Source organism: Pseudophryne corroboree, chromosome 12 (assembly GCF_028390025.1).
Source record: "Pseudophryne corroboree isolate aPseCor3 chromosome 12, aPseCor3.hap2, whole genome shotgun sequence".
NCBI classification, from domain to species: Eukaryota; Metazoa; Chordata; class Amphibia; order Anura; family Myobatrachidae; genus Pseudophryne; species Pseudophryne corroboree.
The window spans coordinates 126,405,544-126,430,935 of NC_086455.1; the positions used below are offsets into that span (position 1 = coordinate 126,405,544).

The following is a 25,392-nucleotide window of genomic DNA, read 5'->3' on the forward strand; positions in this document are numbered from 1 at the left end:
AGCACTTCTGCTAACAGTGTTAAATGGTAATGGTAACCCTGATATCCTGGGATATTGCAGGCGAACCCAACCAAATTCGCTGGGTGTCAGAATGGTTTGTGGCCAGAGTCAGCTGGTGAAGTAAGGAGGTCCCTTCTGCTTTCGGCGTTAGAGGGAGAGAAGCGCTCTGATGCACGGGGGAATTGCAGAAGTTCTCTCCACGATCGCCAAAGACAGAGGGAAGAAGAAAGTGAGTACCTGTGTCCGAGGAAGAGGCAAGTGTAGGTGTGGTATGGCACTGTGTGGCAAGGGTACGTGGTCTCACATGTGCCCAATGGCAACGTGTTCAGCAGGTACTAAACGGCGGGTGGTGATGACGCGTTTTGCCTATAAGGGCTTGGTCACATCTAGTTCAGTGTAGTGAGAATAAACAAACAAACACAGGGAGAATATACAGACTCCGCACAGGACCATGAAAGGAATAGAACCCATGATCTAAGGGCTGTGAGGCAGTAATGCTAACCATTAGACCATAATGCGCAAATATTTAATGATAAATAGGCCCCTTTTATGATAAAAATGCAAATGCTTCAAATAATAAAGTGTTCGTCCTAAAGTGACAGTAAGCAGGACTTTATTAAAATAACATTTGTACGCCTAACTGCATCACCAATCTCACAACTAGGTTTTGCTGTCACATTTCTGCAACAGTAGAAGTGGTATGGAGCCATATATGTCGTGAAAACGTAATATCATTTTTTTATTTGTGTGTAAATTTGAAATTCCATATGTGCAATAATAGGAGCATACACGATATAAAATAGTACACCAAACTGGGAGTTAATGAAACTTTATATGCTTACACAAAACCCACATTCTTTCCTTACTCACTTTTGTAGTATTTTTAGAGCTGCTATGCCCTCAAACCACCTTCCATTTTCTTTTTTTCCTTGTAACAGGATTTTTCTCTTCTTACAAGCAATTCAGCAACATCAATTTTCTTTCTCAAATTGGTTATCTCTTGAACCACCAGGAAAACTCCATCAGTTCCTCTAAGACGGATCTTTGCAGGGATTTAAATTGAGTAATCTTACCTCCACTGTGATAATGGCGTGTTTTATATTGTGGAGACCGCAGAGAGAGGTTTCAAACTCAAAACTTGCCGCAAGCATAATGTTGGAACGATAAAATAATAACATGTCATGTAACGGGGCCCGTACATCAGGGGTGTATAGGAGCTATTCCACGTTCTTCTGATGCCTGGGTCGGAGGATCTGGGAAACTCAACTGGTTATAAATCCTTGATTCGCCAATTCCAACCAAAATATGGTTGGGACGGAGAGCCTTCTTGGAAACACGGGTGTGTCAGCCCCATTTTTGAAGCATGCCAAGGCCAGTGTCTGCTTTTACTGATACAGCTTCACTGGTCCCGGAAGGGTGAAACCACTGGTCAACTTGAGTAACCTGAGGGTTACTCAGATAACCAATGTTCAAGCAAATGACCCAATGCTGTGCCTCCGGACACAGCCGCAGAGCAGCATACAGGAGGCGCCTGTTTACACAAGACTCCTCCTACAGTATCAGCATAATTTAACACAGCTGCTACATCCAAAGTCCCAGCTGCGGTGTACACTGAGTCCATCTCTGTATCAGGTCCATTGGTGGTCATTCCGAGTTGATCGCTCGCTAGCAGTTTTTAGCAGCCGTGCAAACACTATGCCGCCTCCCACTGGGAGTGTATTTTAGCTTAGCAGAAGTGCGGACGAAAGGATTGCAGAGCGGCGGCAATATTTTTGTGTGCAGTTTTAGAGTAGCTCAATACCTACTCAGCGCTTGCGATGACTTCAAACTGTTCAGTTCCTGTTTTGACGTCACAAACCCGCCCTGCGTTCGCCCAGCCACGCCTGCGTTTTTCCTGGCATGCCTGCGTTTTTTCGAACACTCCCTGAAAACGGTCAGTTGACACCCAGAAACGCCGACTTCATGTCAATCACTCTGCGGCCAGCAGTGCGACTGAAAAGCTTCGCTAGACCTTGTGTGAAAGTACATCGTTCGTTGTAATAGTACTTTGCACGTGCGCATTGCGCCGCATACGCAGGCGCAGAAGTGCCGTTTTTTTTGCCTCATCACAGCACAGCGAACGTATGCAGCTAGCGATCAACTCGGAATGACCACCATTGTACACTGCACAATATAATCTGTACATTCTGGCTGTTGTGGGATCACAGCTTCCATCTTCCATAAAGGTACAAATATGGCAACACGGTATGTGATTTCAGCATTTCTGTTTAATCACGGATATCACAAATAAAACAACAGGAATTTGGAAACCTTTTTAATGTAAAAGAGACGATTCATGTTGACAACTTGCAGCGTATAATTCTACAGTGACGCTTCATGCAATACATGGTAAGAAGATATTTATTCACCTCTATTGCCAAACCAATGGTTACAAAGTCAAAATTCCAAGTTGCCCTTTGTTCTGTGATAAGCTCTGGGGTGCATATCACTGTTACAGCAGGAAATTGACAAGCATATATTAGCATTCAAGTACATCTCTACTACATATTGGTATTGCAATGCGGCTACGCTTTATTGGAAATATATGACATATGTAATATATTTAATGCTCTCCATACATGGAATATTCGTGCTCCAATCCAATCCATCACTTATACAAAGTAAAGAAACTGAAATTATTATAATTGTTTTTTATTAAGAACAGAAAACTTCCATAGGCTGGTGCACCCACATATGACCCGCGCCACGAAACTGGCGCTTGCACACACTATTTACCTTAAAATATGTGCTGCCTTTGCTTCATAACCATATGATGGTTATACTGTGCGCATGTACAGAAGCAGTCGGAGCTTTTAAATAAGCTGAGGTGCAGGCACGACTTATGGGTGTCCGCAGTCAGCCATTGGATGGACATCGGAAGCAGCATCTGGTGACTGGAAACCATTGCAAACCTGCTGTTCGATGGCATAAGTACTTCCATTGGAACAGGAACATCAATAGTTGCTAACCATGAGTTTCCGATGTCCATCCCTAGTACTAGACTCCTGGCACACAAAATTTGGTACACTCTGTGAATGCTGCTGGTCTCAGTGTTTGTATTGCCTGGTAGATGCAGGGTCTCAGTGTTTGTATTGCCTGGTAGATGCAGGCAAGAACAGAAGGAAGCACTAGGTTCTTGGGAGCAGGTACTCAAACAACCATGTCTCACTAGCCTTGAAACACAAATAAACCACAAATGTTTTCTCAAATCATTTTTGATCGAAGTGTTCCCTATTGGACATCCCACCCTGGTACCAATAAGACTGCCACAACCCATTTCTACACCAGACCACCGATGATGTTCAAGTCCTGGCTGGAGAACTAAACGAACCTAATCAGCAGGTTCCTGGGTCCAGTTATCTACAAACGCCACTACATCAAATGTTTGTAATACCAACTGTACATATATTGCGCTAGACTTTTCGGGGGGTATTCAATTGTTTGAAAAGTCTTTTTTTTTTCCTATCTAATGAACAGAAAAAAACAGACACCCAACCGACTTTTCAAACAATTGAATTCAACCCTTCAAGTCTTATGACAAAGGCAGAAATGTTAATAACCTACATTGTGTCTCTGCGATCCGTCTTTCAGAAGGATCCTAACAATTTCAAGCAAATTCAAAAATAAGGAATCTCCCAAGTGGACTGACTACACCATTTTTACATTAAAATACTGGGCTATAACTTTTTTATAGAGATGAGTTTATACTCATTCAGTGGAAGCAGCAGTGATAGCGCTGTATGGTAAAGCACAGGAGGACTTACAGCAAGCCACCCATCGCCAAGACCAGGAAATCTCCATCCTACGTCAGAGATTCCTGTCCTCTTCCCTCCCCCTAAATGACGGTAACACGCCTCCGTTTTCACAAATGGTGGCCATTGCCGCCACCTCCCTGCCCCCCGAATGTCAGCAGACTGCCAATCACTGACAGTCTGTTGCAATCCTGCTTCCGACGTAGCAGGTCCAGCGCAAGCGCAAACCTGAATGACTCCCTGAATGCACCCATATTTCTATGAAAGCCAACCCTTATTTCTAGTTAGCAACTTGGATTGCTAAACATACAGTATGCCAAGGAAAACTTCCTTCTACCTCCCTGACCATGCAACATATTGCAGTGTATATTCCACACCTATTGCTTTCAGGTGTATGAGAAAACATAGATTTAATTTGCACAGGTAAATAACCTTTTTTTAACTGAAAAAATGCAAGAAAGTACTAGAAGAAAAATGCATTTGGCATAGCTTGAGGTCTTGGAAGCATCTCAAGATGCAGCTTGCTTTACAAGGGTAGAATATGCTTCACTTTCATGACAGGGCAATGCAGTAGTATATGTGCTAGGCAGTGGTGGAATTTACCTAGGGGCTGTAGCCCCTCAGTAAAGATCCGCCATTGTGCTGCCACCCAAGGTAAGCTCTGGCCTCCGGTCCAGCTCCGGTCAAATGGCGCCTCCCCTCAGTAGGTATGATCAGGCAGGGAGAAGGAGAAAGAGTTGGCTCCAGAGTGGCTTCCAATTGGAATCTCTTCCTGCTAATCTCACGGAGGACCGGCAGTCTCAAAGGGAGGAAGCTCCTCCCAACGTGGGATGGCCAGTCCAGACAGAGTGATATTAGCAGTAAGAGCTTCCAGCAGAAAGCCCACACTGTGATAAATCGCTGCCCATAATGCACTTCTATGGGAAGCTGATGTCCTGCTCTGGCCATGCACAAACACTAAGTGACTCTGATTCAGTTAAATGTGTGTCGACAAAAGATATTTAACAAAGTAAAAGTTAATGATATAACAGTTCTACTGTTCTAAATACATTATAATAGTGGCTATAAGTTTTTTAGAGTTCTAAAATAATTTTCCTTTATAATGTTATAGGATTCATTTTCCATCTATTCTGATTCGCACACAATACCAATATTTGTGCAAAGAGACATTTTTTTCAACTGCGTATTATGGGGGTCATTCCGAGTTGTTCGCTCGTTATTTTTTTCTCGCAACGGAGCGATTAGTCGCTAATGCGCATGCGCAATGCCCGCAGTGCGACTGCGCCAAGTAAATTTGCTATGCAGTTAGGTATTTTACTCACGGCATTACGAGGTTTTTTCTTCGTTCTGGTGATCGTAATGTGATTGACAAGAAGTGGGTGTTTCTGGGCGGAAACTGGCCGTTTTATGGGTGTGTGCGAAAAAACGCTACCGTTTCTGGGAAAAACGCAGGAGTGGCTGAAGAAACGGAGGAGTGTCTGGGCGAACGCTGGGTGTGTTTGTGACATCAGACCAGGAACGAAACTGACTGAACTGATCGCAGATGCTGAGTAAGTGTGGAGCTACTCAGAAACTGCTAAGAAGTGTCTATTCGCAATTCTGCTAATCTTTCGTTCGCAATTCTGATAAGCTAAGATTCACTCCCAGTAGGCGGCGGCTTAGCGTGTGCAAAGCTGCTAAAAGCAGCTTGCGAGCGAACAACTCGGAATGACCCCCAATGTCTTAGGGGTCTATGTACTAAGCCTTGCAGAGAGATAAAGTGAATGGAGATAAAGTACCGGCTAACCAGCTCCTGTCATTTTTCAAACCCGGGGAGGATGTACTAACTCTTGGAGTGTGATAAAGTACCAGCCAATCAGCTCCTAACTGCCATATTACAGGCTGTGTTTGAAAAATGGCAGTTAGGAGATTGTTGGTTGGTGGTTGATCACTCTCCAGGGCTTAGAACGCCTTCCCAACAGCCTGTAACATGGCAGTTAGGAGCTGATTGGCTGATGCGTTCTCTTCTCTCTCTCCACTTTATATCTCTCCAAGGCTTAGTACATAGATCCCTAAGTCACTAAAAGGTCGCACTTCGCATATGTCCCACAAAGGCATAGTAGCGAATGAGATGCACGGCCTAAGAAATATATTGGAAATGTAATGGGGGCATTCCTGGGTGGTGGCTATTCAGACGCACAGAAATGGGTGTGCTATGGGAGTGTGTAGAACAATGGTATGTGGTGTATAGTGTGTGGCCAGCAGTTACTAGGCAATTGCAGCCCCCCTTAAGTGTAAAGGTAGGAGGTGCCAATGGTGCTAGGTGACACCAGGAGATGTGGCTTTATGGGTGTTGGTAGTAAATGCTAGGTGCTACATTTATAACTTTGTACACAATATGATACTTTAAAGAAGCATCATATACATAGGAAAGTGTGTCTGTGTTATAACATAACCCAGCTCTATACCTAATGTCAGCCCAAGTGGCTTAAGCCATTAAGGAATTGTACAAAACATTCATTTTAAAGGAGCACTAAAATTCACAACAGTAAAACCTCCAATTTGTCTGCATGGTCACGGCACACCTCAGTGTGGTGAAATGCGGGTCACATCACTTACAGGGCCTGATTGTGAAGTGGACGCATCTGCAACTTTATGGTAATGCCACGTCCGATTTTCCAACAACGAGACCCCCACTTGCAGCGTCTTAGGACACTGCATTTCCGTCACTATGCATATTTAAACGCTCAGCTCTAAGATTTAAAATAAAAACTGATTAGAAGGCCCTAAATGAATGTAAATTTTTAAAAGGGTGCCGTGGATCCAAATATAGCAGACAATTGAGCAGATCATAAACAGGGTTTATTTTATTTTTTTACTATTTTGCTTTGTAAAATGTTAGCAAATATGGGACCATTGCATAAGTGTGACCTTTGCCGTGAGCCAATTAAAATCATAGGTCACATTCTCAAGTTCAGGAGCATCCAGGAGCATGGAGGGGCAGTATTCGTTCTCACTGCGGGTTCCTGCTGTTTTCTAACAAAGAATTGGAGCAGGATGTAATGGCGTCTGAGATCATCGGAGGTGCAGGATTTTGGTCGATCCAGGACATTTTGTTTTTTTTAAAGGGGCAATCACTTACAAGACAAAACCATGCTTTGTAAGTGGTGGCCACGATATCGGAAGCCACTGCAGCTGGCCCTAGGTGTTTATTTATTATATCATTTTTAGAATCCCATTACTGTGAACATAGAGGGATTTTAGGAGCATATTAGGTTAGTGGTATGAATTAACTCCATAAATAAAAACAATAAAAAAAATTCCTGTCTATGTAGCCTGTTGGTTATATGAATTATTACACTTTAACCTTAACTGCCACCCCATCTGTGATTATATGTGATCTAAAACAAGGCATGTAGCAATATAATCATGTTTAAGCAATGCACAGTATACATACAGCATTAATCCAGTATTAATTGCTATTATTGTTACCACTTAAATTTGTATACAAGTGTTTGGTTGGCCACATTACAAGAAACAAGCCAGGTCATAGCTTAGTTTGGGGCAATGAGCAAATAACCACTATAGACCATAAAAATCCATTATTTCATGTCAGCCTCCTAAAAGCCATGTTAGATACGCATGATACTTTAGTCTTACCATATTCCGCAGTGACAAGAGATACGTGGGGTGTGTAATAAGTTTCCAGATGCACAAAAAGTAATATATTTACAAAGTGAACATTACATTTTTTCTAAGTATTCCCCAGGTGAGTCTATGCAAGTTGCATGTGCTAATACTACTTGGTGAAGCAGCTGGACCAGTCCGAAGCAGGTATTATTATTATCATTTATTTATATGGCGCCACATGGGATCTGCAGCGCCCAATTACAGAGCTAACAAGCAAAACATGAAGACAGTGACTTACAGTTCAATACAATATAGGAACAGTACATGGTATATAAACATAGCTGCGTCAGTAAACAGCATTTATCAGGGTGGCAGAAAACCGAAGGATTTGGTGTCAACAAAAGGAGTATTGAAAAGAAGTTAAGTTAAGTAAGAAACTTAAAAGCACATGAGGGAAGAGGGCCCTGCTCGTGAGAGCTTATATTCTAAAGGGGAGGTGCACACAAACAGGGGTGACACAGATGGGGAAGAAACTTAGCGTGGGCCACAGAAGGCTTAGCATGAGAGACGGCTGGGGTTGGTAAAGAAGTGGGTCTTGAGAGCCCATTTGAAGTTTTGTAGAGAGGTGGAGAGTCTGAGGGGGAGATGTAGAAAATTCCAGAAAAAGGGAGCAGCACGTGCAAAATCTTGTAGGTAGGAGTGGGAGGAGGTAATCAGAAGACAGGAGAGGCGGCGTGCATTAGCAGAGTGAAGAGGATGGGCAGGGAGTGTAAAGGGAGATAAGGTCAGAGATGGAACTAGGAGAGGAGTGGGTGAGGGCTTTGTAAGTGAGTGAGAGAAAGTTTGAAATGGATTCTGAAGGGCTAGTAATTGAGGGGAGGTGGATGTAGTACGTTTGGTAAGGAAGATGATCTGGACAGCAGCAGTGAGCTTAGACTGGAGTGGAGAGATGTATGTGTTAGGGATGCCAGTCAAGAGGAGATTACAGTAGTCCAGTCTGGAGATGACCAGTGAGTGGATAAGGGTCTTAGTGGCATCCTGGGTAAGAAAGGGTCTGATCCTGGAAATATTTTTGAGATGATAATGACAGGTTTGTGATAGGTGCTGAATGTGTGGTTTGAAGGAGAGGGAGGAGTCAAGGATTACTCTAAGACAGCGCACTTGGGGGCTAGAGGAGATAGTAGTGCCATCTATAGATAATGAAATTGTGGGAGGTGAGGTTGTGCGGAAGGGTGGGAAGATGATCAGCTGAGTCTTAGACATGTTAAGTTTAAGAAAGCACTGGGACATCCAAGAAGAGATAGCAGAGAGACAGTTGGATACACGAGTGAGGAGAGCAGGAGAGAGGTCAGGGGAGGAAAGGTAGATTTGAGTATCATCAGCATAGAGATGATATTGTAAGTCAAAAGAGCTAATGAGTTCTCCTAGAGAGGATGTAAAGAGAGAAAAGGAGAGGACCAAGAACAGAGCCTTGGGGGACACCGAAAGTTAGTGGAAGTTGGGGGAAAGTGGAGCCATGAGAAGAGACAGAGAATGAACGGTCAGAGAGGTAGGAGGACAGCCAAGAGAGGGCAGTATCACACAGACCAAGAGAGTGAAGGATTTGCAGAAGGAGAGGGTGGTCCACAGTGTCAAAAGCAGCAGAGAGGTCAAGGAGAATAAGCAAAGAGTAGTGACCCTTGGATTTAGCAGACAGGAGGTCATTGCAGACTTTTGTGAGAGCAGTTTCTTTTTTATCTGAAGAAATTTTATTAGAGAAGGTTTTCAATACAGAGCATACACAACAGATTAAATACAAACAAAGAGAATATCATAGTAGTAGTAAGTCTGTAAACTGAAATACAGGGTAACAATACTAGAAAGCATAAAGAACAGAAACGAAAGGAGAGTAGAGGACAGTAAGAAAAGAGAAGAAAAGAAAGAAAAAGAAAACAGGGGGAGATGATGCCAGACAATATTTCAGGGAAAATGTAGAGAGCTTATGCATATATATATAACATGAACTAAACATTGGGCAGATAAGTAGAAAAACGGAAAAGGTTCATGTATATGATCTATGTGAGAGCAGTTTCAGTGGTGTGGAGAGGACGGAAGCCAGACTGAAAAGGGTCAAGTAGTGAGTGGGAGAAAAGAAAGGCAGTCATGCGGTTATAGACAATACGCTCAAAGAGTTTGGAAGCAAAAGGAAGGAGAAAGATGGGTCAGTAGTTAGAGAGAGGGTGTGGCTCAAGGGTAGGTTTTTTAAGAATAGGCGAGACGAGTGCATGCTTGAAGGCAGAGGGGACAATGCCCGATGAGAGGGAGAGATTGAGGAGGTGGGCAAGATGGTGGGCAAGGTGTGACTTCTACATGCTGGATGAAGGTCTCCACTGCAGCTTCTGGTGACTCAAAACTAATCCTTGCGCTTGATTTGTGGGAATGCAAAGATGCAGGGGGAAAGGTCTAGACTGTATGGCAGATGACCAAGTTCTTGGATGCGTTCATGGACCAAAAAATACACCACTTTCTTGGACTTGAGGGCAGGTGCATTTTCGTGATGGAGAAGGGCACCACGAGCGCGAGTTCTTGGACGGTGCCTGGATATGGCTTCCAGCACTTGCAGTGGGCCCAGGAAGCTACTGCACGAGTGGTATGATAGCTACATAACCAGCATTGGCCACACAAATAGCCACCATCTGCTTGTCCATACTGCACTCACATCGGAAACGTCTGTGGTGGTGGACCTCCAACTGGGGTCCACTGGGCTGACTGTTGTTTGGTTTCGGTGTCGAAACTACATCCAGGATTCATCGCCACTGATGATCTCTCAGACAGCGTTTGAGCAACTGCCATCAAGCTTGGCCAGAATGTTATGGCACCAAGTCACCTGATCCTTCTTCTGCTCTCAAGTCAGCTGATGGGGTGCCCAGTGTGCAAAAACCTTGCTCAGGTCAAGATTTTCATGGAGTATCAAACAGATGGATACAGATGAGATGCCTATTTCCTGGGCCACGGTCACCCTGGCGTCCACTTCACCTATAGACCACATGTCAGCAACATTGTCAATGGTAATAGCAGACACAGGTTGGCCGCAGTGCTTCTCGTCTTCCGGGGACTGTCTCACATGCCGAAATTCTGCAAACCACTCATACACAGTGGTGCTTCCTCCCCAAAAGCAGCTTTCAGTCTGTGAAAACTCTCCTGCTGTCATAGACCACTCTTGTAGTTGTAGAAGATCACGTTTCTCCAGTGGCCTCTGTTGAGCTCCACAACGAGTTTGTGAAGGAAGCCATGCCGACTACTTTGGTGTGCAGAGCTGCTTATATACAGTTCTGTGCCTTGACATTTCACAAGAACATTAGTCAGAGATTACAGCTCACAACCATACAGTCAGATTGTGTCTACTCTACCTATGCACTGCACATCCGGAAACATATTGCACACCCCTCGTAGGTCAGTGGGGCTTCAGAAATCTAAGGCCAGTTATAGCGAACTATACAGATTTTACTGTTAGTGCAGTACAAGACAGAAGAAGGATAACCACACCCCTATCTATTCCCAGTCATTTACTTTCCATATAAACTACTGTTGGACGCCAGGGAATAAAATGTAAGAGGTATGATTATGGGAGTATAGAATAGATCTGATGAAATGTAATGGGACAGAAAATTGTGTATTTTTAGAAACCCAGCCCAACAATTCTTAAAGGCTGGTGCCTATGCATACTACACAGCTGGAATTGTTCTTGTTCTACTGAACAAACATATTGGATCATCTGTTTATATGTTCATTATATAATATCAGCAGTAAACTGGTGATACCACCATGGGTACGTCCTGTAGCCACACCATACAGCAGAGATTGACACAGACCACAGGGGCCTAGCAGCACATCCACATTAAACATACTACATATACAATCATTGAAAAACTACTTTGTCTTATTTCACTAAGCTTATTCTTCAGATGTACCTATTTACAGAATATTGGGGCAGATGTATTAACCTGGAGAAGGCATAAGGAAGTGATAAACCAGTGATATGTGCAAGGTGATAAATGCACCAGCCAATCAGATCCTAACTGTTAATTTACATCTTGGAGCTGATTGGCTGGTGCCTTTATCACCTTGCACATATCACTGGTTTATCACTTCCTTATGCCTTCTCCAGGTTAATACATCTGCCCCATTATCCTCAGACGGACAATTCCCAGTTTGACAATGATATTAAGGCTCATATACCGCTTATATAGATATCCAGACATTTCAACCAGGATTATGTTTGTCATCTCTTCCCTGCAGTTTGCGATCAAAGCCCGAGAATTTTTATGTACCTCCAAAATTCTTTTGACCTCAGGTTAATTATTGCACTGACATTAGACTATTGCAAATATCATTTCACATATATTAGGTTAGCGTAATGTACATTATAAGGATCCTTCAGCATAAAACTCATCTTTTGTACAACAGGTTCGATCCTGGCTAAGTGTAAATAAAGTAGCAGTAAAAAATTATTTATTGGTGACAAAGCATTAATTGTGATTATGAATTTATAAGGGTTAAATCAGCAACTAGCTACCAATTCACTGTTTGTAGGATTTGAGTTTTGATTTTTCCTTTATATTATATTTAAAAGGACCCAATAAGACGAAAAGATCAAATTTGCCAGATGTCATATTTAGCAGTACTAGATGTATGCAGGGAAATAAAGGATACCTGGAGTGGCCATAATACTAACATTTCAGTGAATAATTTGTAGAATGTGCCACCTGACAGTGTCTTCCTTAATACCAGAACAACTCGAAAAAATTATTCAGTATTCTGTTTTTTTCCCCACACCTCAAGTCACTGACTTGTATCCATAAACAAATGGTTCTGTTGCTCCAGATGACATATATAAAAGAGCATCAAAGCAGCACATTTCTATTACCACCAAATTGTCTATACTCTCAACACACACAGTATCAGTAAAACCCATGTCTGACAGCAAAATGAACTACCTGTTTATGGGGGGGTTTCTATTTCTATTGTTTATATTGCTAAGTATTTACTTGAGAAATTCCATGTGTGCAACGGCATGGATTAGTATGCATTCATGTGGGTTAGCAGCAGGACCATGATGATATTAATAATTAGGTAAGTTAGTGGAGGACAGGCATATACTAACAATGCCCAATCAAGCCAGTAGGTTCTTATGCAGTTTGTACAAGTCCGTGTTGTATATAATGCTACCAATTGGAAATCCTTCTATTCGCTTAGTCAGCATGACCTGTGTGGTCTGTACATAAACGTTTTCAAATGTTCTATGTTATACGTTTGCCCCGCAGTGTAAAACCAACCTTGTGTATTATTACCACACTGCTTGCTACGTACACCTCCTGCATTTCCTGACCACACCGGCATACAAATACGATGTAACTCAGTACAAAAAAAAGAGCTTGCTATAAAACGTGTCACACTTGCACTAGAAGGACTTTGCATATTAACACATCATTTCACTGTTGTATAAAAACAAACATCATGTACAAGACAGCATGCTGTCGATCTCAATGCATGATAATCGCTACGGGGTGTTATACAGCTGGCTGAGCAGCAGTGAGAGTGCAGGATTTGTATTCTTTCTTGCAAAACTTTCTTGAATCCCCCGGTGCTTCAATCGGTCCCACTCAAAATTCATCTTCTGAACTGTCCGCTAAGAGCATGACTCGGTCTTGCATGCTGTTAAACTCTCGCTGCTTGGAGAACAAAGACAAGTAGTCACTCACTTGTACAGTATATTCACCTGTTGCAAATATGAGTAGGGTGTCTCTCTATGTCAAGGTTAACAAGCACCTGGACTAAATGTAATAATGAATAATGGAGAGGTCTCGCTGAGGCTTCAACTTACCTTTCTTTTATGCCGTTTGAAGCCATTTCTCCTGCGGCGATTCATAATCTTTATGCTGTACAGAACTCCGAGGATAAAAAGTGCTCCAACTATTCCTACTCCCACCGGTATCAGCATCCCAGACATGTACCCAGCCTGCATAGAAAACAGCAGAATATAAATATTCAGTGTTCATCTCCATTGCTATCTCTCTGGTGCGGTTAACCCTATTAAACTGCAAGCAGAAGTGTAATGCGTTCCACAACCAAGCAGATCAGTGTATAAACGGCAATTGGATTGGAATGACATTTCTATACCCTGAACCGGTCACCGCGAATGAACACTTACTGATTATAGCATACTGAAAATTCTATTCTATATACACTTTAAAAACAAATAAAATATTTTATTTATGTCTGGCTATAATCATATTCAATACTAAAAACATTGTACTGAATTTATATTGCAAACTCTTAACAATTGCCTTTGTTACTCACATCCAATTTGGATTGTCAGCTCTTTAAACAAGGACCTGAATCCTAATGTTTTTCCCTTAGTCATCCCTGTTATGAATGAAATGTGTCTTGTGTAAACTGTGCTGCATACAATTAAAGGCATTACTGTAAATAAACTAATACATATATTTGAATAGAAAAAGGGACAATGAGAAATAAACAAATCTGCAATATCTGCAAACAATACTGTGAACTACTTAAAATGTGCATAAAATAAATATCTTAAGATCCGCTAAAAACACCAACCAATCAGCAGAGATGATTAAAGAAAAATACATGAGCCACAGGGACCTAGGTTTAAAGAGCTTGTGTTGGCATTTGCAATTCATATCCAGAGTCTCGTTTGTAGCAGGGCCTTGTTTAATATGCTTTCTTCTGATGACTTAGCGGAGTATCGTTGCCACAGGGAGGCATCTTGGCAAATGGCATCGCCACATCTCATGCCGGCCACACAAGTGTCAATTACACCGAGGATGTGTATAACTTGGGATGACATCACTGAACGTGTGGTCTCAAAACAAACCGTATCAATAGTGGACAGATGATCACTGCTGATCTGTTTGTCTGTGTGTGATGCTAAAACATAGGGGGTTATTCAGGCCTGATTGTAGCAGCAAATTTGTTAGCAGTAGGACAAAACCATGTGCACTGTGGGGGGGCAGATATAACATGTGCAGAGAGGGTTAGATTTGGGTGGGGGGTGTTCAAACTGAAATCTAAATTGCAGTGTAAAAATAAAGCAGCCAGCATTTACCCTGCACAGAAACAAAATAACCCACCCAAATCTAACTCTCTCTGCACATGTTATATCTGCCACACCTGCATTGCACATGGTTTTGCCCAACTGCTAACAAATTTGCTGCTGTGATCAACTCTGAATTACCCCCATAGGCCCTCATTCCGAGTTGATCGCACCAAGCAACTTTTTGCTGCTGGTGCGATCAACTAATCTCCGCCTATGGGGGAGTGTATTTTAGCATAGCAGAGATGCGATCGCTTGTGCAGTCCTGCTATGCTAAAAAAGTTTCCTGCAAAACAAGACCAGCTCTGGACGTACTTACCCTGTGCGACGGATCCAGTGATGATGAGCTCGGCTTTGACGTCAGACATCCGCCCTCCGTCCGCCTGGACATGCCTGCGTTTTTCTTACCACTCCCCGAAAACGGTCTCCAATGGTCAGTTGATGCCCCGGAACGCCTTCCTGCAGTCAAGCTTCTTGCGATCGCCGCTGCGACCGCTTTTTCCTCTGTCAGCGTCGTTGCCCGCCGACAGCTGTCGCCGGGCAACAGCGCGCATGCGCTTTACGGCCCCCGCACATGCGCAGTAGTGACCTGGTCGCAGCTGTGCGAATGAAAGCACGCTGCGATTGGGTCGGAATGACCCCCATAGTTGCCTACCTTCCCAGATTCTCCAGCAGACTCCCAGACTTAGGGGCTAAGTTATCAATGAGTTTTAGCCACCAGTGGTGCTCCAACCAAACAGCTTCTAACTGTCACGTGTTTGAAAAATAACAGTTGGGAGCTGATTGTGGAGCACCATTTATCATATGCAAATGAGTTTTAAAACGTGTTGCGTATTAGAAAACTTGATTAATCATCCCTTTAATGGGGAGGTTGGGGGCATTAATGATGCAATTTGCAGTGAATTGCATCTGTGTGTTCTCACCCCTTGCTGCATGATAGCATAAGGGTCATAAGGGGGGAATTCAATTAAATGCAATATTGAATAGCGCTCGGAATGAGTGTCTGAAGCTATTCAATTAGCCACATTGCGCACAGCACTAAAGTCAGGAGATGCAGGTTACCGTGCCTAAAGAATGCTGTTTAGTCGCCTTAAATTACATTCTCCGACTTTAGTGTTGGGTGCTTCTGGGTATGGTAAATTACTGCAGACAGTGGATATCTGATTGTTCCTATTATGATAACATCTTGAGACAAGCCACACTGAAAGACAAACCTAACACTGTACAATGGTCACAGGAAATGTTAACTGCATATGAGAGCTTAAAGTGTATGTTAATGAAAAGTCCGGCACTTGGCCTCCCCAACTATGTACTACCTTTTCATTTGTTTGCAAGGGACAATTGTAAAACCATGGCGGGGGTGCTCACACAGTTTCATGGAGGAAAGTTGCGCCCAGTGGCATTTTTTTCCAAAGTAATGCCTGTCACTGTGCAAGGTATGCCTGCTTGCCTCAGGGCACTTGCAGCCTGTGCAATGGTAACTGAAATGGCCACCACACTCACCCTAGGCCACACAACAATACTTCACACCACTCATGATGTTCTAACCATTTTAAAAGGGTTACACACACAACACATGTCAGCTCAGCGCCTTAGTGGATATGAGGTTCTCCTTTTGAACAACCCCTCACTCACCATTAAGTATGCCACCAACTCTTCAGGTCCTGCACCCATTCTCAACGCTCTACTGGGGCTCAAAGGTCCTGAAGACCACCCTCCTGAACCCCATGACTGCTCGGCCTCCATTGAGTCAGAAACATCCCCCAGACTGGACATGTCCCCTGTCCCTGTCCCCGACGCGGATGTCATTTTTGTAGATGGTTCCTGTAGCAGACCCAATGACACCACGTACCAAGCGGGTTATGCTATTGTCACTCTCCCTGACATTATTCTGGAAGCGCAGCCTATTCCTTACCAGTCAGCACAGGCTGCAGAGCTCATTGCTCTCACAAGGGCTTGTCACCTTTACCGGAATAAACCAGTCACCATCTACACTGACTCCAAATACGGGTACGGCGTCGTGCATGACCATGGGGTCATTTGGCAACGCCGTGGTTTCCTTGGAGCTGATGGAAAAGGCATATCACATGCCCAACTCATCTCTGACCTTCTGCATGCCATAACCTTACCCTCTGACATTGCAATCCTCCATTGCAGGGCACACACCGGGGGGAAGGATGCAGTCTCCCTTGGAAATGCCCTTGCTGACTCTGCTGCCAAACATGCAGCCTCACAGCCCATCACTCAGGCCCACATGACCATCATGACCCCCCCAGCTCTCGACAACCATTACCTGATCACCCAGTTACAGGCCTCAGCCTCCAATGCCGACCTAGCTGACTGGACTTACCCAGTTTTGCAGAAGAATCCTAAAACAGGATTAATCTGCAAAGAGGGGAAACCTTGTATACCCCAGTCCAGTGCACCCTTGTTTATTGCCCACTACCATGGCATAGGACACCACAGTAAGGCAACAACTACCTTACTCTTACGTAATGATTTCTATGTCACGGATGCCAAGTCATTAGTAGATCAGTATGTCAGTAGATGCATCACTTGCCTGCGAAACAACCCCAACAACCCTGACAAGGCAAAACATCAGCATCTTGAATACCCCACCACACCCTTTACACACCTGCAAATTGACTTCACCCATATCCCAGGTACTGGTAAACAGGAATATGCCCTGGTCATTGTAGACATGTTCTCTCGATGGCCAGAGGTATTCCCCACTAAATCTGAGGATGCAAAGACAGTTGCTAGGATCCTAACTCAGGAAATCATCCCCAGATGGGGGTGCCCATTGCAAATCAATAGTGATAAAGGCTCCGCCTTTACAGCAAAAATTACACAGGCCTTGGTAAAGGCCCTGCAGGTGGAATGGAAGTTCCACATCCCGTATCACCCGCAAAGTTCAGGGGTCGTAGAACGCATGAATAGGACCCTCAAAGACAAGCTTAGGAAGGCCACAGGAGGCACCTTCCACAAATGGAAGCAAGTCCTTCCCATTATCTTGGCAGAAATTAGAATGACACCACAAAAGACTTTGGGTTACTCCCCCTTTGAAATATTAATGGGTAGGCCCTTCCCTACACCTTGGGCTAAGAAACCATTAGTAATACAGGAGGGAGATCTAGAACTTATCAGAGAAGAGTATGTCAGGTCCCTGATAACAAAACTGAATGAAATTGAACATGAGGTTGTTTGTAAAAACCCTTTGAATCCACAGGAACCTACACACCCCTTTAAAGTCGGAGACAGAGTCGTGGTGAAGGTGCTCCCCAGGAACAAGAGCCCAGGAGACTTTACCTACGGTCCAGAGACAGAGGTCGTAGCAGTAACCAGAACAGCAGTCCTGACAGAGGAAAGCCCCACCTGGATCCATGCATCCCGAGTGAAAAAGATTCCTAGACCAGACCTAGAGAGGGAAGCAAGTGATTCCAGCGAGGTACAAACGGGGGCAGACAGCCCTGACCTCCCACCTAGCGAAGACAGAAGAACAGAGGAGGATGAGGAACCTGTCCCCTACCTCTATCCTGGGGACTATGTTGATAATCCTAATGGTCCTCACTTGCCAAGCTACAGCTGAAGTAGACATTACACAAAAATCCGGCACCTACACATTTTGGTATAACTCCTCCAATACTGAGGTTGCCGCCTATAAAATAGATTTCTGTACCATTGCTCCCTGTCTTAACAAACATTATGCCTGGCAGTGTGATCAGTATGGTACACGTAATACCCCCACTGAAGCCTATATTTGTGTTACTAGTAAATATTGGGGAAATAAATGTGCGTATTGGGGATCAGTGGGATGGAATTCTGGCCATAGTTATGGATACCAGCCCAAAGAGGCTCTCTCAAGAAAAGACAAATATGGTGAGTCCCTGCTTACCCGTCTTACCCTTCATAGACAAAACAGATGTGATAGTAAATTCATATTAAGCATAAAACATCCCCAGTCTACTGATGCAGGCACCTATGTCCTAGGTGAATCCTTTTTTTTTTAAACCCATCCCTTACACCATTCTTGTTACAGGATATGTTTAACAATGAAAAGTATGCCCAGCTCAAGCCCCCTAAACCACGCCCCAACCTCTTGAAACCTCATATAACCACCTTCAAGGATATGATGGCCGTTAACAATCCCACCTTTAAAGACACCCTAGCTATTGAAACTGGTTTCTCTGACATCAATTTCTGGTTAGAATGGATGAAGTATAGTGCTAGCAAACATAATAAAAGTAACTGTTATGTCTGTGGCAAATCTAGGCCCCACCTAGGTACAGTGCCCCTTAATATACCCCTAGAACAGGAAAATTGTTTTTTCAGCCTTTTTAATGACACCAAAACAAATGACAGTCAGTGCGAAATGTGGAAAAGGGAATATCCCATATTGTCAAAAAATCCCAACCCAGGAAGCACCATAACCATATATCCTGGAAACTATACCTGTTATACATCTAACACTACCACAGGTAGAAATTTAAAAACCTTCCCACCAGGGTATTGTGCAAATAAAAGAACAACTGTTTTAGTTAACCAAACTAGATCACTAGGTGACATTTATTATATATGTGGGGATATGAAGCTTAGAACTAAATTAGACACACCATGGTATGGTGAGTGTGCCCTGGCCAAAGTCATAATGCCACTCCTAATGATCACCGATGACCCCACTCCTCCCTCTAATACTCCTGCTAATCGAAAGAAAAGAGCACTCCCAGGAGGTAGCTTTGACCCCCACGTATACATTGATGCTATAGGGGTCCCAAGAGGTGTTCCAAATGAGTTCAAAGCTAGAGATGAGGTGGCTGCGGGTTTTGAATCATTGTTTCCTATAGTAACTGTAAATAAAAACGTAGCCTGGATTAATTATATATATTATAATCAACAAAGATTTGTTAATGATACCAAAGATGCTCTTAAAGGTATAGCTGAACAGCTAGAAGCCACTTCCCAAATGACCTTCCAAAATAGAATGGCTCTTGACATGATTCTAGCAGAAAAAGGCGGTACATGTGTTTACATTAGTAAGGTGGAAGGCTGTTGTACATATATTCCTGACAACACTGGTCCTAATGGTAAGGTTACTTTAGCCATAAACAAATTAGAAACCTTATCCATAGAACTTAAGAAAAATTCAGGTGTTGATAACCCATGGAGCCAATATTTTGGGTGGATTGAAAATTGGAAACAGGCTCTTGTGCAAATAAGTATATTCATAATAATAACTTTAATCTTTATAGGTCTCATAGTTTATTGTGTGATTCCCTGTGGAAAGAAACTCACATCTAAAGGTATTGACACAGTCTTGATGTATTATGATGTTACCACTAGCCCCATCACCTCCTCTGATAGCAAAGGCCCCGATGATTATGTTCAATATCTAAAAAATTGGAGAAACAAAAAGGGGGCTCTACAGAAGAATCATGTCGTATAACAATCATGATTCTAAGAGGGGATTGAAGGGTTAAATCTCCTCTGTCTCTGTGCATTGTGTAAATATTGTTTCTTTTTCTTTTGCCTTGGATTTAGCTTGCATTGCATAAAATAAATATAGCTCCACCCATAGTTTGTTGGGAACTGTGTGAAATCACCACCCCTAGATGAAGTACTAGGCTGTATCCTACATCCCCCCCATGTAGCCTGTTTTATCCCTCCTATGCAGTAAAGTTAAACCAATAAAGTATTTACTTTTGCCTACCCCTCCCTGGACATTCCAATCCCTCCCTAGACAATGATGCCTTATATACCATTGTTATGAACAATAAACGCAGAGTGATTCTTAACTACATGGTGTCGTGTATTATCTGTAACGTTAAGGATTGCTCTCACTGACGTCAGTGGCCATCACATCGAGGTAATCAAAGAGAGGTAGGGATCCTTTCAGGTGCGATGCTGTTAGTTCAGGTGGTAAGCCCACAACTCACATGGCAGCACTAGTTTTGTCAGATTTCTGACTCCACGGCTAATTGAATAGCTCTGGGCACTCGTTCCTGGCACTGTTCAATAGCACGTTTAATTAAATTCCCCCCAATGATGAGAAATGAAGGTAAAGTGTTGTGATTGAATTAGTAACTGTTATGTGCTCCGAGATAAAACGTACTGTATCAACAAAACAACAGTTTTAGCTGCAATATGCACTTCTATAACATTTGTTTGGCAAAGTTTAAGATGCCTATTAAACAGGAAAAATGGATTGTTAAAAAACTGACATTACATTTCTATTTTTATGTGAGTATTTTATGCCATTAAGACAATAAATGTTAAAGCTGATGTAGTGTAAGGTCACCTTTGCTTTAAATATGTGCAATGTCATAAAAAAATATATTAATTCTGGTAGATATTCTGTAATGTAGATTAATGCTTCAACAGCTGTCATCTTTGCTTCTCTGTACAATGATCAAACAATATAATAAATTGTCATGATTTTTCAGCTGATGACTGTAAATGTGTATACAGTATATTATACACTATATGGAAAGGTTAATTTTATGGTCTGTAGGTAGATTTCTTACATAAAGTGGAACATTATGGGGGTAATTCAGATCTGATTGCTGCTGTGCATTTTCGCACAGTGGGGGTCATTCCGAGTTGATCGCTCGCTAGCAGTTTTCAGCAGCCGTGCAAACGCTATGCCGCCGCCCACTGGGAGTGTATTTTAGCTTAGCAGAAGTGCGAACGAAAGGATCGCAGAGCGCCTGCAAACATTTTTTCAGTGCTTGCGATTACTTCAGACTATTCAGTTCCGGATTTGATGTCAAACACCCGCCCAGCGTTCGCCCAGCCACGCCTGCATTTTCCCTGGCACGCCTGCGTTTTTCCAATCACACCCTGAAAACGGTCAGTTGCCACCCAGAAACGCCCACTTCATGTCAATCACTCTGCGGCAACCAGTGCGACTAAAATGCATCGCTAGACCCTGTGCAAAACTGCATCGTTCGCTGTGCCCGTACGTCGCGCGTCCGCATTGCGTCGCATACGCATGCGCAAAACTGCCGTTTTTGAGCCTGATCGCTGCGCTGCGAACAAATGCAGCTAGCGATCAACTCGGAATGACCTCCAGTGTGCGATCAGATCTGAACTGCGCATGCGTCTGAGCTGCATTGCGCCGGCGTGATGGACGGCTGCAACGGGGATCGTCGCACTGCGACGGGATTGTGCGAAAGATCCAGTTGCATGGGCATTCGCAAGAAGGTTGACAGGAAGAGGCCGTTTGTGGGTGGCAACTGACTATTTTCCAGGAGTGTCCGGAAAAACGCAGGCAGGCTCAGGCGTTTTGAGGGAGGGTGTCTGATGTCAGCTCCGGCCCCGATCAGGAGGATTTAATCACAGCGGCTCAGTAAGTCCTGGGCTGCGCAGAGACTGCGCAAACTGATTTTTGTGCAGCTCTGCTAATGATGCGATCGCACACTTGCACAGGCTTTTCCCCTCCCCCTGTAGGCGGCGACTATCTGATCGCAGGGCAGCAAAAAACGCCGCCCAGCGATCAGATCTGAATTTCCCCCTATGTTATAGGTCTGACAATCATGTGAGGATTTATTTGGTCTTCTGCTCTATCTGAGCTGCCAACTGTTACAGTCTAATGTCATGTAAGGGTCCAATTCTGTTGACATTTGCAGCAACACCTACAAATGCATGCTTAACTGCAGACTGTACAACCTGGGCTTCACTTGGGGCCTAATCCAGACCTAATCCAGACCTAATCGTAGATGTGCTAAATTTAGCACATCTATGATCAGTCACACAGACATGCGGGGGGACGCCCAGCACAGGGCTAGTCCGCCCAGCATGTCAGGACCCCCCCCCCCCTCCCGCACAAGTACAAAAGCATCGCACAGCGACGATGCTTTTGTACTTGAAGAGTAGCTTCCCACCAGCGCAGCACCTGCGCGCTGGCAGGGAGCTACCCGTCGCTGTGAGGGTGGCATCGGCTGCGTGTGACGTGATGCAGCTGCCACGGCCCGCCCCCCGCATGGTCCGGGGACGCCTGCATTGCCCAGACCGTGCCCTCTGCCTGTCAATCAGGCAGAGGCGATCGCAGTGCCTTAGATCATTTTCATTTTATTTAGTTTTATAAATTTTGTTATGGATTTCCAGCAATATATTTCAGATATGCTTATGCTGTAAGCAGTGCCAGTGCAAGGTTTCCCAACCTACTCCCCCTTCCCTCCCCTCCGAAGCCCCTTTATCTGGTGGAGGTCACTGTCTCATCAGCTTCTCTCAGCCAGTTCACAATGGCAACAGCCTTCACCATCCAGAGCCCTTGGGGAGGCGATTTTGTTATGACATGAGGACAGCAGCCTAAATATTCCTCTCTCAGTGTAGATCCCCTGAGCAAAGAATAACCCACTATACAGCCCCTCAGGCGAAGAAAGTGTAGAGGTGGCACCACCTACTTTAAGTCCAACAAGGATGTCTCTCTCAGAGATGTCCTTAATTTTGTGAAAGGCAGACTTATGAGCGCCCCCCCAGATCCCGACACTATAGGCAGCTGCTTAATGGTAGGGCCTGTCCTGACTAAGTTCTTCCCTATGCAATATTAAACTAAATACACTGCAAAGAACCAGGCATTCTGATGGAAATTGTGCTTTAAAGAGGTAGGAGTGTGGCTGCTGGGAAACTGGACAGCAGCAGCAGGTGGGATCCGGTCTGAAGATCGACAGTGTCTAGGTCGACAATGTTTAGGTCGACCACTATAGGTCGACAGTCACTAGGTCGACATGGATGGAAGGTCGACAGGGTTTCTAGGTCGACATGTGCTAGGTCGACAGGTCCAAAGGTCGACATGAGTTTTTCACATTTTTTTTATTTTTAAAAAAAAATTTCATACTTAACGATCCACGTGGACTACGATTGGAATGGTAAAGTGTGCCGAGCGAAGCGGTAGCGGAGCGAAGGCACCATGCCCAAAGCGCGAGCCATGCGAGGGGACGCGGTGCAATAATTTGGGATCCCGGTCACTCTACGAAGAAAATGACACCCAAAAAAAATCCTCATGTCGACCTTTAGACCTGTCGACCTAGCACATGTCGACCTAGAAACCCTGTCGACCTTCCATCCATGTCGACCTAGTGACTGTCGACCCATAGTGGTCGACCTAAACATTGTCGACCTAGACACTGTCGATTTGATGAACCACACCCGCAGCAGGTAGCTGGCCAGAGGCTTGACTAAAATCATGCAAACAATTCACATTCTTCCATGAAGCAATCATTGGTGCTGATATTCCCTCTTGCAGCTGCATCATGATAACTGTCGCCATGTAGCCGTAGCCTTCTTACATCTTTCAGACTAGATTTACATATAATATAACAATATATGGCACTGGGTGTGTGATTTGGTTAATCAGTAACCACTGTTATTAAAATGTAAATATTTTAAAAAAAATATCCATTTCTTCATTTAAGAAGTGATGGTTGGAGAAAAGGAGGGGGGATCTGCTGAATACAAGTGAAACCAGATGTGAAATGGTTAAAGGCTGCAACTGTTCTCTCTTGGGTGAGCAATGCCTTAACCTTGAAGACTGTGATGTCATTTCTGACACTGATCGGATTCTTGGGCTCAGCTCCATGTAGAGCCCTTATTCTTTGCTCAGGGGATCTACACTGAGAAAGGAATATTTAGGCTGCTGTCCTCATGACATAACAAAATCGCCTCCCCAAGGGCTCTGGATGGTGAAGGCTGTTGCCATTGTGAACTGGCTGAGAGAAGCTGATGAGACAGTGACCTCCAGCAGATAAAGGGGCTTCAATCTAAACATATAGCAGTCAGGTAATGACTTAAAGTGCCTTGTGTCACCGTCAATTCACTGTTTCAGTCAATAATAGATAAAAATGCTAATACAGTTATAGGATCTATTATCCCGAATAGATGGGGCCTGGGGTTTTCCAGATGAGGGTGTTCCCATTGTTTGAATCTTTGCGCCTAAAAATATATCAATAAAAATATGAATGAGATTTAAAATATACTCTCGTTGCTCTATCTTTCTCCACAATTAACATTATTTACAAAATGCAAAACAGCTACTCCGCAACAGACTCTCCACTATGGCGCACCTCCATTTGCACAAATAGAGATTTCAGTTGAAGCACATGGGTTTGCAAAGCAAAAATTGGCATTTTGGCTATGGAGCCAATTTTTGTCTAGGCACAGGTAGAATAGATGAGATCCTATTGCAGTGAGATAGTAGTGTTCCATGTTGTAGAACAAGACTATTGTAATGCAATAGAGCAGGGATGGCCAAACCGGTCCTCGAGATCTACCAACAGTTCATGTTTTCCAGGCCTCCTGGAGACCTGTAGAATTGTCAGTTAGGAATGAATGCAGCACATCTTCATTAGTAATGACTACACCTGTGCACTAGCCAGGTGGTCTGGAAAATGTGAACTGTTGGTAGATCTCGAGGACTGGTTTGGCCAGCTCTGCAATAGAGGGATCTGGACAGGGTATGTTTTTTAGGTCATTTCTGGGCATGTTTGGGGCATACGTCCATTTTGTTATTCACATAAGAACGTTACAGCAGCCCAGCATTGGCAGAGGTCAAGTACTGATTTTGATGAGACACTTCCCATAAATGATAAAATGTGTTCCCACATCCTCACTCATCCCCAGATCTAGTCAGTTTAGACCACGGGTTTCCAAACGTGGTCCTCAAAGCACCCTAATGGTCCAGGTTTTAAATATATCCATGGCTCATCACAGATGGTAAAATTAAACTGATTGAGGTACTAATTAACCTGTGGCCAAGCATGGATACACTTAATACCTGGACCATTAGGGTACCTTGAGGCCTGCGTATGGGAACTTCTGTTATAAGCTGCTTTCAGTGTACTAAAGGGGGCTCCAGGTGCAAGGCTGGTGTATCTATAGCGGAGAGGGTATTTAATA

General features: G+C 43.8%; 1 protein-coding gene across 3 annotated transcripts in view; it reads right to left on the minus strand.

The window, feature by feature from the left end:
- Positions 1 to 25,392, minus strand: part of ARMH4 (armadillo like helical domain containing 4) — a 420,528-nt gene that overhangs the window by 66,960 nt on the left and 328,176 nt on the right. Inside the window, exons 7-8 of one of the 3 annotated variants that reach the window (XM_063947991.1) lie at positions 13,264 to 13,398; positions 11,540 to 13,108 (exon numbers count right to left, since the gene is read on the minus strand). The exons of 1 other annotated variant lie outside the window; for it this stretch is intronic. In XM_063947991.1, the coding sequence (XP_063804061.1) occupies positions 13,043 to 13,108; positions 13,264 to 13,398 (201 nt within the window). In that variant the 3' untranslated portion in view covers positions 11,540 to 13,042. Of the gene's footprint in view, positions 1 to 11,539; positions 13,112 to 13,263; positions 13,399 to 25,392 lie in introns of those variants that run through there. One more of the 3 variants, XM_063947990.1, reaches the window with a different exon arrangement.